The sequence below is a fragment of the Prionailurus viverrinus genome, chromosome B4 (genome assembly GCF_022837055.1).
Source record: "Prionailurus viverrinus isolate Anna chromosome B4, UM_Priviv_1.0, whole genome shotgun sequence".
Classification (NCBI taxonomy): domain Eukaryota; kingdom Metazoa; phylum Chordata; class Mammalia; order Carnivora; family Felidae; genus Prionailurus; species Prionailurus viverrinus.
This window is the reverse complement of record NC_062567.1, coordinates 92,138,793-92,151,298: the sequence shown is the minus strand read 5'-3', so window position 1 is coordinate 92,151,298 and position 12,506 is coordinate 92,138,793. Positions and strand designations below refer to the sequence as shown.

General features: G+C 35.5%; 1 protein-coding gene across 4 annotated transcripts in view; it reads right to left on the bottom strand.

Annotated features, from left to right (window-relative positions):
* Positions 1 to 12,506, bottom strand: part of CNOT2 (CCR4-NOT transcription complex subunit 2) — a 133,692-nt gene that overhangs the window by 42,099 nt on the left and 79,087 nt on the right. For 3 of the 4 annotated variants that reach the window (XM_047864853.1, XM_047864855.1, XM_047864854.1), the window contains exon 3: positions 3,897 to 4,019. In XM_047864853.1, the coding sequence (XP_047720809.1) occupies positions 3,897 to 4,019 (123 nt within the window). Of the gene's footprint in view, positions 1 to 3,896; positions 4,022 to 12,506 lie in introns of those variants that run through there. The other variant, XM_047864856.1, reaches the window with a different exon arrangement.

Genomic DNA, 12,506 nt, shown 5'->3' with positions numbered 1-12,506 from the left:
GGAGGGGCAGAGAGAGAGGGAGACACAGAATCTGAAGCAGGCCCCAGGCTCCAAGCCATCAGCACAGAGCCCTACACGAGGCTCGAACTCACAAACCGTGAGATCGTGACCTGAGCTGAAGTCGGCACTGGATCAACTTAGCCACCCAGCCGCCCCAGGACTTTTTTAAATAAATGGCATACAGATTCACTCAATCACTGGTCAGTTTTTCTTTATCATAAATAAGAATTTGAAATTATTTTCTCACTGTTCCCAGACAGAAAAAAATTACAAAATTATCTCATCTATTTGTTACGTTTCAAAGCTTTCTCCTCAATAATTTTATAGTAAAATAATTGTTATTTGCAGATGATATACATAACTATGTAAAAAACCCAAGACAATCAAATGGAATAATAATATTATTATTGTTCATATTAGTAGCAAAATTTATTTAATATTTACTATCTGGTCTTCTGAAAGTTTTGCATATGTTTATTCATTCAATCCTTATAACCACCTATGAATCATATACTGTTATCTTATAGATGAAAAAACTGAGACACAAAGAGACTAACTTGCCCAAGGACACCTGGTTAGTAAATCATGTGAGTGAGATATAAAATCATACAGTAGGACTTGCAGAGCCCCTGTTCCCAATCAACAAAAACTAGTAAGAGTTTTGTAAGGTAGTTGGTTATAAAATACAAACTATTCTATCAGTAAAAACCAATGAGAAAAATGTAACAAAAATGGCAACCATAAAACCCTACTTATTAAAAAATGGCATCAGAACAACAGAAGACAGACACCAGACTTCTAAAAGAAGGTAACCATAGGTATAAATGTGCAATAGTCAAAAATATTTTATAAAGAAGGATGTGAAAGACCTTACCTGACTAAGATGTGAAAATTGTCTATAAAGCTACAGCAATTCAACTATGTTGCAGTTCTGCCACAGAATCAGCATGAGAAACAGAACAAGAGTTTAGAAACAGGCCCAATCAGACATTAATACATATGCAGGGAGGATTTCAATTAGCCTTAAATGAATGGTCTAACTCAGGGCTGGGCAGATTCCTGCCTGCAGGCCAAATCCAGCACAAAGCTTATATCTGTAGGGTGTGTGAACTAAAAAAAAATTTTTTTTTACTTTTTAAATGGTTATACAAATACCTACATAATATTCTTTATTTAGCCTCTTGGCCTATAAACCCTAAAATATTTACTATCTGGTCCTTTATGGGAAAGTTTTCTAACCTGTGATCGAAATTATAAATGGTGCTGGGACAACTGGATATTGGATAACCTGAAAGGGTGGGAGGAGTGCCGGGTGGAGATCCAGGCACCACTATTCGCACTTCAAACTAAAATATATTTCTAAGGGAGCTAAGTTACATGTGAATAATGAAGCACAAAAATGCCAGAAAAAAAATAGCTGGAAAAAGTCTAAGTATGATCTCAAAAACATAAAAGCATAAAAAATAAAACACTGAGGAGTCAAATTCAGTAAGAATGATAGATATTTTTACATTTAAAAACCATTCCCTAAACTGTAAGCAAAAAAAAACTGGGAAAGTATTTGTAATGGAGCACAAGGGTCTATTAATCTTAATTTATGGAGAACACTAACAAATAAACAAGACTTACCATCTCAATAGAGAAATAGAAAATGGGACAAAAATAGGTAATCCACAAAGGAAGAAATACAAATGGCCAGTAACTACATGGAAAAGACATGTTACCATGTGTGTTTGAGTGTGTGCATGCCTATGTGTGTAAATTTAACAATGTCTTAATATATTTTAAGACAGTAAGTTTCTTCTGTATACTGCAAAGACTTAGAGGTAACTAACAGCTGGTATTTTTGAGGGCATGGAAAGTGTTGCTCAGAGTAAAAACTGGTACAAACTTTCTAGTGGAAAATATGTTAATATGTTCGAGATTTACATAACATTTTTAAAGTAAAAATATTTAATGTATTAAATCAAAATTTTAGCAGAAAATTATTCCTGATCAGCAAAATTATGGGTAATTTTTCTTCTCCCTTCTCATGCATGTTTTTAAAAATCTGTATAATACCTCTGGTACTATTTTGTTATTTAAAAAAGTACCAGCAACAGTAGAAATTTGTCCCAGCTTAAAGGAGAAAAAAACAGAGGCTTGGAGAAGTCCTTGGTAACAGGCAAAGCCAAGATCCAAACACATATAAGTGTTAGGCTTTAGAGCCTAATTTCTTATGTCTTATTACTTTCTTAATTAAAAAAAAAAGTTTTCTAAAGCAAACATTGTGTTATTTTTGTGACAAACGACTGAACAGGAATGGTAACCAACATATGTGAGTGTATTTAATAATGGTGACTAAAAACCTCGGATATATAGCATTTCTGTTCTCTAGAAGACCTACATCTCTGTCATTCTCTGTACGTATTTTATTCCAGATTTGTTTGAAAGCTTCATATCTTCCTAATCAGAATGAGTGCTTTTCTTCAATAAGTAATATTCTACTACCATTTTTTTTCATCACTTAACTTTCCCTATACAATCATAGTAATATACACGTGGATTAGTGTTACAGTTTTTGCAACCAACATTAGCCAGAAGATATTCCAAATTCTTCAACTACAAGACCAAGACGTAAACATAGAAACTTAAGTAAAACATAACTCAATTATAATTTATATCCAAGAGCAAACAGTTAGAAGAGCAGTAAGGTAACAGAAAATTAATGAGATCACACTATTCTATCAGCTGTTAAACTGCACACTAATTATGAAGTCACCACATATTTTGAAAAGAGTCCTAATAACACAACTGACACACTGTTGCCAAAATGACACAATTTTCAAACAAAAATAAAGGGGAGTCGCATCAAAATAGGAGGAGGTAAAAACTGATTGTAAGACACAGGAATTAATTTACTAATGGTCGACTTTAATGAAAAATGAGAGCATTTCTTACAGATCTTAGAATTTTATCAGTGCTTTAAATATCAGTAACAATCCCATTAGGTTATTAACTAGAATAGATTGTTATATAGATAGGGAAATTAGGAATAGCCAAGTTTATAAAGGGTTGAAAAGAGAAAAAGGGTGGGTGGGTACAAATACAAAAATGCAACTGGTTTGACTACTGTAGTGTATAGTGTATAATTTAAAGAGGCTTACTAGAATTTGAAAACAACAATTAATTGATTTAAAAATATTTTATCAATTTGCTAATTATGACTTGGCTGTGTAAAATCCTTTCATTCCAAACAGGATTACTGAACTACTAGCCTTCCAAAGCACTTAATTCACACCTCTATAACATAACATCTATGTTTGAATACAGTTCTTCCAAAATTTTTCTGTAGTAGCATCTCTACAGATGAACAGAGGAGATACTCTTACTAACTGAAGCTTAGGGTTACACCCTGAAGATTAAAGAGCAAAGGTAAGGTTTCACTAAATCTTGCCATTACATCTTTAAATCTGTGCAAATCTGCTTTCTACTCTATGTGTATATTTTAATATTAAAACAAGTTACTTCACAAGTTAAAAAACTGATAATCTAGAATACCATGTTTACCAGAGGATTTTGAGTACTTCCTACCACAGTATTACCATATCCCAACTTAAGAATTATAGGACACTTTATCTCCCATTAGAATGTAAGCTCCCAGTCTACGGCCATACCACCCTGAACGTGCCCGATCTCGTCTGATCTCGGAAGCTAAGCAGGGTCGGGCCTGGTTAGTACTTGGATGGGAGAATGTAAGCTCCCATAGGCCATTGTATCCCCAGGGTGTAGCACTGGGCCTAAAATACAGTCACTCGATTAAAGACGGTATTTTGCAATTCATATACTATTTTTCAGGAAGCAGAAGGACACAGACATACACTGCTAAGTAAACACAATATAACTGATTAACTTACATCTTTTTCTGACCGATGTGGAAACATAGAAGACTGGCTGTAGTACATGTTTTCATCATGGTAGTCACTGTCGACCCCCTCTACAAACTTCTTTCTTGAAGCACCAAACATGCTGTTTGTCACCTAAACAAAAATATTGCTTTTATCAAGAGTAATATTTTAGAAAATGTCATGCTTTACCAAACTCCTATAAGGAAAAAAGAAAATGAAGGAAGCAATGCTAAGATAAAGAAACAGATTGACTACGGAAGGGCTAACAGGGCATATGAAAAAGTCAGAAATCTGACTATAAAATTACAGTATTAAATTTTTGCTTCCAGGCACATAAAATAAGAGGAGAAATTTAATAAAGCCAATCTTATGCAATAATTCCACTTACTTTAAAAGAAATAAACATCACTTATTCTTGAAAAATTACAACCCAATATATACTTTCCCATACAAAGATTATTTTTAAATTCAACTTTGGGCTTAGTTATTAAAAATCTTCACATCCATCTTCAATATTATTGTCTCTGTCATCACTGTATCCACTGTGTAAATGATCTGTTTTCCAGAGCATATTATCTTCACTCACAATCTAAATTTATTGAGATACAGCACTATTTAAGTCAGTATGTAATGGCAAACTGGAAACTTTATCTCAAGCCACAAGTACCCACTCTTGTAACAGTAAGATAATTGTTTCAGTCATCATCCTGGTGTAAATTTATGATTTTTGTTATATAATCTGATTATTATTATATTATTACTCTTTTGCTTTTTAAATCTTGATCACCTCCAACGCTAGTAATTTTGAGCCCATGCCAATACAAATAATTACTAAATCTGTGCTAATTCTTTTTTTTTTTAAGTTTTGTAATCTCTATACCCAACATAGGGCTCAAACTCACGAACCTAATATCAAGACCCACATGCTCTACTGACTGAGCAAGGCAGGCACCCTTGTGTTAATTCTTTTTTTGAAGGCAGCACTAGACAATAGTCTTCACAATTCATTCTTTTTATTACTATTATTATTTTTAAAAAAATTTTTGATGTTCATTCATTTTTGAGAGACAGAGAGCCAGAACGTGTGCAGGGGAGGGGCAGAGAGAGAGGGAGACACAGAATCTGAAGCAGGTTCCAGGCTCTGAGCTGTCAGCACAGAGCCTGACGTGGGGTTTGAACTCATAAGCCAGGAGATCATGACCTAAGCTGAAGGTGGACACTCAACCAACTGAGCTACCCCGGCGCCCCCATTCTTTATTTTTTAAGTTATCTCTCCACCCAACATAGGGCTCAAAATCACAATTCTGAGATCAAGCATCAATTCCCATGCTCTACTGACTGAGCCAGGCAGACGCCCCCCATGCTAATTTTGTTTCCTTAAGATGACCTCTATGGAGTTTCCACAGCTATCAACTAACTAAGTTATTTAAGGTCAATGTGTCTTCCCCCAGTGGTACTTTGTAGTCCAAAGTAAACTGAAATGTCATGATGGAAGACATTTGTGAAGACTTGAATACATGGTGACTACATCTTTTTGCAAAAATTTTGGGGAAAGACATCAAATTTGACATCTGTCTTGTATACTCATTACAAATAAGGGTATTTTCTTCAATTATAAATAAGAAATAAACAATTTCTTTTACTTCTCATTTCAAACTGAAATACTGTAGTTACTACTGTTTATCAGCAGACAAAGGGTAAACTGATATGCTGCAATCTTTAATAACCAAATTTACTTAATAATTGCTTTACATCTGAGGTTCCCTGTTAAATTTTTAAGAAACTCAACTATTTAACCATTCTTCCTTTTGAGGTCTGAGAAAAAGCTATTTAGTTAAAAACGAACAACACTCTGATGACAGCTTTACTGTTTTGCTATATGTTTTGGGACTATTCATCTCTGTAGGTGTGAAATACAGAAAGATATTTTTAAAGGTTTATTATTTTGTTAGAACATAGTTAATCTTCTTTAGTAATGTACTCCCTGGTGGATCTCATAAAAGCTATTCTGTAATTCTGAATGTAATTTCAGGGACTAGAACCTCACATGCCTATCCACCAAACCCCTAAGTAGTCTTTAACAGGAAGAAGTGGTTTTTTGGGGGGGGAGTTTTATAATAGAAAAGTAATTGTGGAAGAAAGCACTTTAGTCTGCAAATTATGACTCCACAGATGAAATTTTTAAAGTTTGTTTTACAAAAGTTAAGAAGAATACATTTAATTCTCTTTAAAGGACCATTACTACTGAATTCCAACTCTAAGAAAGGATAAACATGGGCAAATGGCATGAAACCTAGACAATACAATAAAATTTCAGGAGAAAATAACCAGATAACCAGACACACCAGGGTTACCTCTCATCGAATTACACACAAATAAATCAACTCAATGGATACAAAGCGAAGTCTAATTTTGACATGTTTTGTATAACATTTATCATTAAAACCAATTACAAACTCCTAAAATTCCAAAACTGAAATTAGCTGTACAGAATAAAAAATATGCTAATATTGTTTAAGAGGCTTTACTGTTTGAAAGCAAAACTAAATATATGAAATGCCTCAAAGGAAAACAGAAATGCACTCATTAATACAAGATTTTCCCACACTCAATGTGTGTGTGTGTGTGTGTGTGTGTGTGTGTGTGTGTCAGTCAGAGAAAGAGAGGAGAAAACATGAATATGTAGAATTTCATTTTTGTTTTGTGTGCTTCAACACAGAAATTACACATCAGTGAAAATACTAATTATTCTTACATGACTTAAGCAAAAGAAGAAAGGTAAGAGTGTTAATAGTCTGCTCTCCAAATGCAGCACCAGTCTGGGAATGGGTACTACGATGAAACAAAAAATTATCTGATCCAGGGCAGGAGAAAAGCAAAAGCAAACGCAAACACAAATGCAAAAGCAAAAGGGACAGGGTCAGGGTCAGGGAAAGAAAAGGAAGGGAAGGGAAGGAAAGGAAAAGGAAGGGAAGGGAAGGGACAGGAAGGAAAAGGAAAGGAAAGGAAAGGAAAGGAAAGGAAAGGAAAGGAAAAGGAGGGAGGAGGAAAGAAAGAAAAAGAGGAAAGAATAACATAGTAACTTTCTCATAAAAGCTAGTTTTATTTCATTTTTAAGGGCCTGTCCTTTATTCCACATAGAATGATGCAATAGGGTAGGAAAACTATTTTAGAATAGCCAGGAAAGATGAAACTAGGAAGATTACAATCAGGCATAGAAATAAGAGAACCATCTAGGCAAAGACCTGTAGAAAGAGCATTCAACAGAGGGAACAGCAAGATCCTCAGTAGTGTGACTCAAGCAGTAGGAACACAGAAGAGAACACAGAAACCAAAGTCCAAGATACCAGTGGACCCAAATCATGCTGTGCCTTGCAGGCTCTGAGGGACTTTGGATTTTATTCCATGTGAGACAGAAGTCAAAAGGGCTTGGGAGTAATTTAAGAGTAACATAATTTGGCATATATATTTTTCAATTACAGTTATTCTGTAAGGCATAAACAAAAGAGGAAACAGAAGTGAAGAAGGGAAGCAGGTGGGGAGAGAGGACGGTGGCTCCCACTACAGGCGTAGTGGCAGAAGTGGAGAGGCATGGTCAGATAAAGGATATATTTTGAGAGAAACCTGACACTAATGGATGAATGAATGGATGATATCAAAGGGTAAGGTATTCACATTATCTCCTGGAAGAGAGTAAGTATCAATCAAAGTAATCCAGAAACCAATTTTTATCAATTTCAAAGAGGATATGTTAACACTCCATTGCAGTTATTAGTAATCAATATTAGAGTTGATTTGGCAAATGGAAATAAAAACATAGTGTAAAATAAAATCATACTACAATTTACATTATATGACATTTGTTAGAATCTTTGGTATATACAATTTGTCAGTTTTGAAGTAAACATATCGCAGACTTACATCTACTTTCTTTTCTCCTGACTTTCATACCAGATGTTACAGCAAAGGAGAAGTAAAAAGTGAGATTTTACCAACAAAGAATATGATATGACATATGTATTCAGCAAAAGCAGTTTATTAAGCCTTTTTTGAACACACATCTAAAACATTTAATTATTTTATCTTTTCCTTTGATTCCACAAGAACTAATCAGAAAGTATATACAGAATAGCTTACACTAATCCTTTCTATCAGCCTAACACCCCCCCTCCCACCCACCCCCACCCCTCAAAAGAGTTGGTCTCAAAATGCAGGAGTAGAGAGAGGGGGATTAAAGTGACAGGCAAAACGGAAGCACCAGGTTGGCTAGATTTTCCCAGTATACTTCATAATTTACTTTGGACTAGCTCTGAAGTCCTAAGGTATGACACTCTCAACATTTAAATACGGTACTTCAAAGTCAAATGCAGTAAAAATCAGAATAATCACAAAAAAGGAATTCACAAAACCCCAAACTTGAGATAATCTAAAACAGTAACTTTAAAGGCTAGGAAAGTGGACCCAGGTGGGATGAATGACAATTAAAGATAGAAGGAATAAGAAGAAAGGCCTGTAGCTTCTTTAAAAGTCAGGGAAACAAAACTAGGACACTTTATAAATGAAAACTTGAAAATAAATGTGTGTATGTATGTGTATATGCATATACAAGAAAAAAACATTGGAAAGGGTGAAAAATAGACTCTGATCATATCCCAGGCAGGATGGTATTTAATCTTACACAAATTTCCTTCAGCAAGGCCTCTGGAGAGGAACTTACTCTGAAATCATTTATTGTTTCTATAATGGTGGGAAATGTTGGCCCAGGCATGAAATCCTATTCCCAGGGACAGAAACCCATTCATGGCAGAGCGGTCCTTTTCTTGACAGCAAACAAATGTAGGTTGATTTCAAAATCTATCTTCAGGATTAACTCAAGGTTCTAGCAGCCAATTTTAAAGTAACCCTAGACATTTCTCCCTGAGTACAATTAATCAACTAAATCAGTAATACTTAAAACTGATTTTCCAAGTCAGTTTCTCTTGCTTTGTTCTGTACATCCAAATTCTAGCCTTCCTTCAGAGTGGATTTCACATTCTTCCTATCAGCATCTTGGTTTAAGTTCCAGACTAGTTCATTTTAACCTCCTGACTGGTCTGCTTTCACATTTCAACAAACACGCTGAGGGAATACTATACGAATTATACCAAAAATTGTGCAAATGAACACAAAAGCTGAATAAGTAATAGTTCCAAATCTTAAACAAGCTCATAGTCTAGATGGGAGACATACCTGTAAATAAACAATTACAATATGAAAATCTGCACAGGTACTTTGGGAACACAAGGGGATATCTAACTGTCTGAGGGAAACAAAGATTTCATTATAGAAGAACTAATGTTGGAACAAAGACTTGATTAAAAAATTTTTAAAGTTGAAGTGTGTGGAGTGGGAGGTAGAAGCAAACTTTGGCATAGGAGACAGCATGTGCAAGTGCTCAGAAGTGAGACAAAGCCCAGGAAACAAAATTTTCAATATAGCCAACACAGAAGATGTCTGGAAGGATAGTGATAGGTAGCAACAAAAAGTAGGCTGGACTTCAATGCCAGGTTAAGAGGGCAAGAGCGTGGGGCACCTGGGTGGCTCAGTCGGTGAAGCGGCCGACTTCGGCTTAGGTCATGATCTCGCGGTCCGTGAGTTCGAGCCCCGCGTCGGGCCCTGTGCTGACAGCTCAGAGCCTGGAGCCTGTTTCGGATTCTGTGTCTCCCTTTCTCTGACCCTCCCCCGTTCATGCTCTGTCTCTCTCGGTCTCAAAAATAAACATTAAAAAAAAAATTAAAAAAAAAAAAAAGAGGGCAAGAGCGTACACAGGAAAACCAGGTATAAAAATCTAAGTGATGAACTAAGCTAGACTTCTCTAGACTAACACTTTATTATGGTATCATACTAATAACCAGTATGTTGACTGCCACTCTCCTGTTCTCATCTCTCATTAATTTCCCCTACCTAGAGGACAGAGACCAAGATTCCTGAGATCATGATCTTAACGTAACTTTGCAGCAGTAATGATCTCAAAAGCCTAAACTAAACTTACACCTCAGGCTAATTTGAGTCATTCAGTTGTTCCCACTCATGTTCACCTCTGAAAACTACCATCTGTAACTTCTATGATCCTCAACAATTAAAACTCAAGCTGATTAGACTAACTTTATTTTTTTCTAATTTTTTTTTAATGTTTGTTTATTTTTGAGAGACAGAGAGAGAGACAGACAGACAGAGCATGAGTAGGGAACAGGGGTGCAGAGAGAGGGGGAGATACAGAATCTGAAGCAGGCTCCAGGCTCTGAGCTGTCAGCACAGATCCTGACGCGGGGCTTGAACCCACGAGCTGTGAGATCACGACCTGAGCCAAAGTCAGACACTTAACCGACTGAGCCATCCAGGCGCCCCATGATTAGACTAACTTTTAAATATTTATTAAAATTACCCATATCTTTCCTAGCACAAGCATCTCTAATGTCCTCCAAACAGATCTTTATTAATCCACTTATTTCCTCTAATCTAGTCTCCCACGTCAGCCAAAGTGAATTTTTATTTATTTTTCCAAGTGGGGTTTTAAAATAAAAACTTAATTGTTGTAGCCCTACTAACTGAAATGTCTCAACAGCTTCCTAAAATAATAACAGTAAGGTCTTATGTAACCTCCCTGACATTAACTCTCTCTACAGGTCCCGGTCACCACTAAACTGCTGCCACACCTTCACTTACTCAAACACAAGATGTTTTCCAACTCAGCATCTTTGTATATGCTGATACCTCTATTTAGAACGTTTTTCTCCCGTCTGAAACTTTCACACTAAGTTAGATCTAACTCCTGATATGCGGTCATTGAAAACACTTTACCATAACTATAATCATACAATAATAAAAAGAACTTTTATTGACTGCTTACTATGTGCCAGGCAATATATTCTAAATGCTATAAAATGTATCTACTTATGTAATCAAGTATTTACTTGAGTAGTCCTCATTTTTAGATGAGAAAAGTGACAAGTGGAGAAGTTGGATAATATGCCCAAGGTCACATATCTGATGTTCCTGAGGTTCCATTTCTGATAAGTGACAGAGATGGGATATGAATCCAGGCATTCTCCTAGAGTTTCCTCTTTTAACCACTATAGTACAATGATATTCACATATACAACTAATAGTTTAATGTGAGTATTCTCCTCAAACTGTAAGCTTCATCACGGGAAAAGGAGTAAGGGGCAGAAAGGGGAGGGTGCTTATTTTGCAGAGAACAATATAAGTGGAGGATGCCACAATTAAATATTTGTGCATGTCAAAAAGATCTCTTTAGCAGAAAAATGAGGATGAACTGACTGGGGGTACATGAAACAAAAGCCAGTCACTACCAAACTGACTGCACCTATTTTAGAGAAAAGTTCAATTAATTTTAAAATAAAATTATGCTTAAAAGAACACTATTACACCAATTAAAAAGTAATCAGTTTCCATATTCCAAATGAACCAATATTTTTAAGTACTTTCTAAATCAGTGAACCCTTCAAGGAAATAGGATTATATCTCTAAATTTCACTATAAACTACTGAAATAGATACTGTAGCATTAAATGTGTAGAAAACATGTATAAAATGGGTTAAAATAAAAATAAATCCCTAAGGGCAACTTTTTCTTGTGGATTCTCTCTCTAATGTAGCCAGGAGTTTTGCTTAACATGCTGATCCATGTGTCTCATCACAGAATCAACTATTTCACACCATTAAAGTCTGGTGACTTTTCCATAGCCATGAATTTTTTTTTTTTTTTTATTTCTAGCAACAGAATTTGTTCCTACCTTGTATTATAAAGGATAATGAGTGCCAAATGTAAGTCATACAGTGCCGTGGTGGGGAGGGTTGGGGAGAGAATGGGACAGACTGTTCCTTTCTTATAGTTTCCCTAATGGAGATTTTACTAATTCACTGATTGCTGAATACAGAATTTGACTTCTTTACATTTCCCTCCCAATTCTGTATTCACTAGCATCAAACACTTCACATACATATACACACAAATTCTCTGTTGTCTACAAAATGAGCAGAAATTAATGAAAATCACAATTTCCATTAATATTTACCTACTTTATCAAGATGTAGTCAATCAATATTTGAAACCAATCATGAGGGGCGCCTGGGTGGCGCAGTCGGTTAAGCGTCCAGGTCACGATCTCGCGGTCCGGGAGTTCGAGCCCCGCGTCAGGCTCTGGGCTGATGGCTCAGAGCCTGGAGCCTGTTTCCAATTCTGTGTCTCCCTCTCTCTCTGCCCCTCCCCCGTTCATGCTCTGTCTCTATCTGTCCCAAAAATAAATAAATAAACGTTGAAAAAAAAATTAAAAAAAAAAAAAAAAGAAACCAATCATGAGAAGCCATAATATCTGAAAATAATCTGGTATTTTTACTATCACCCATTTGAGAGAAAAGCTTATTAGTCAAATCTCACTGAGAGACTGCTTAAATTTTATGAAATTAGAATATTCCTATATCAAATATTACAGGTGAAAACCTACAAATATTTATAACCCAAGGAATTTTCATTTTAGGAATATTTTTTGGTAACAGGATTGTGAGCTCCCAATCCTGCTTCACAACTACTATAAATAATCTTTATTTCATTCCTGAA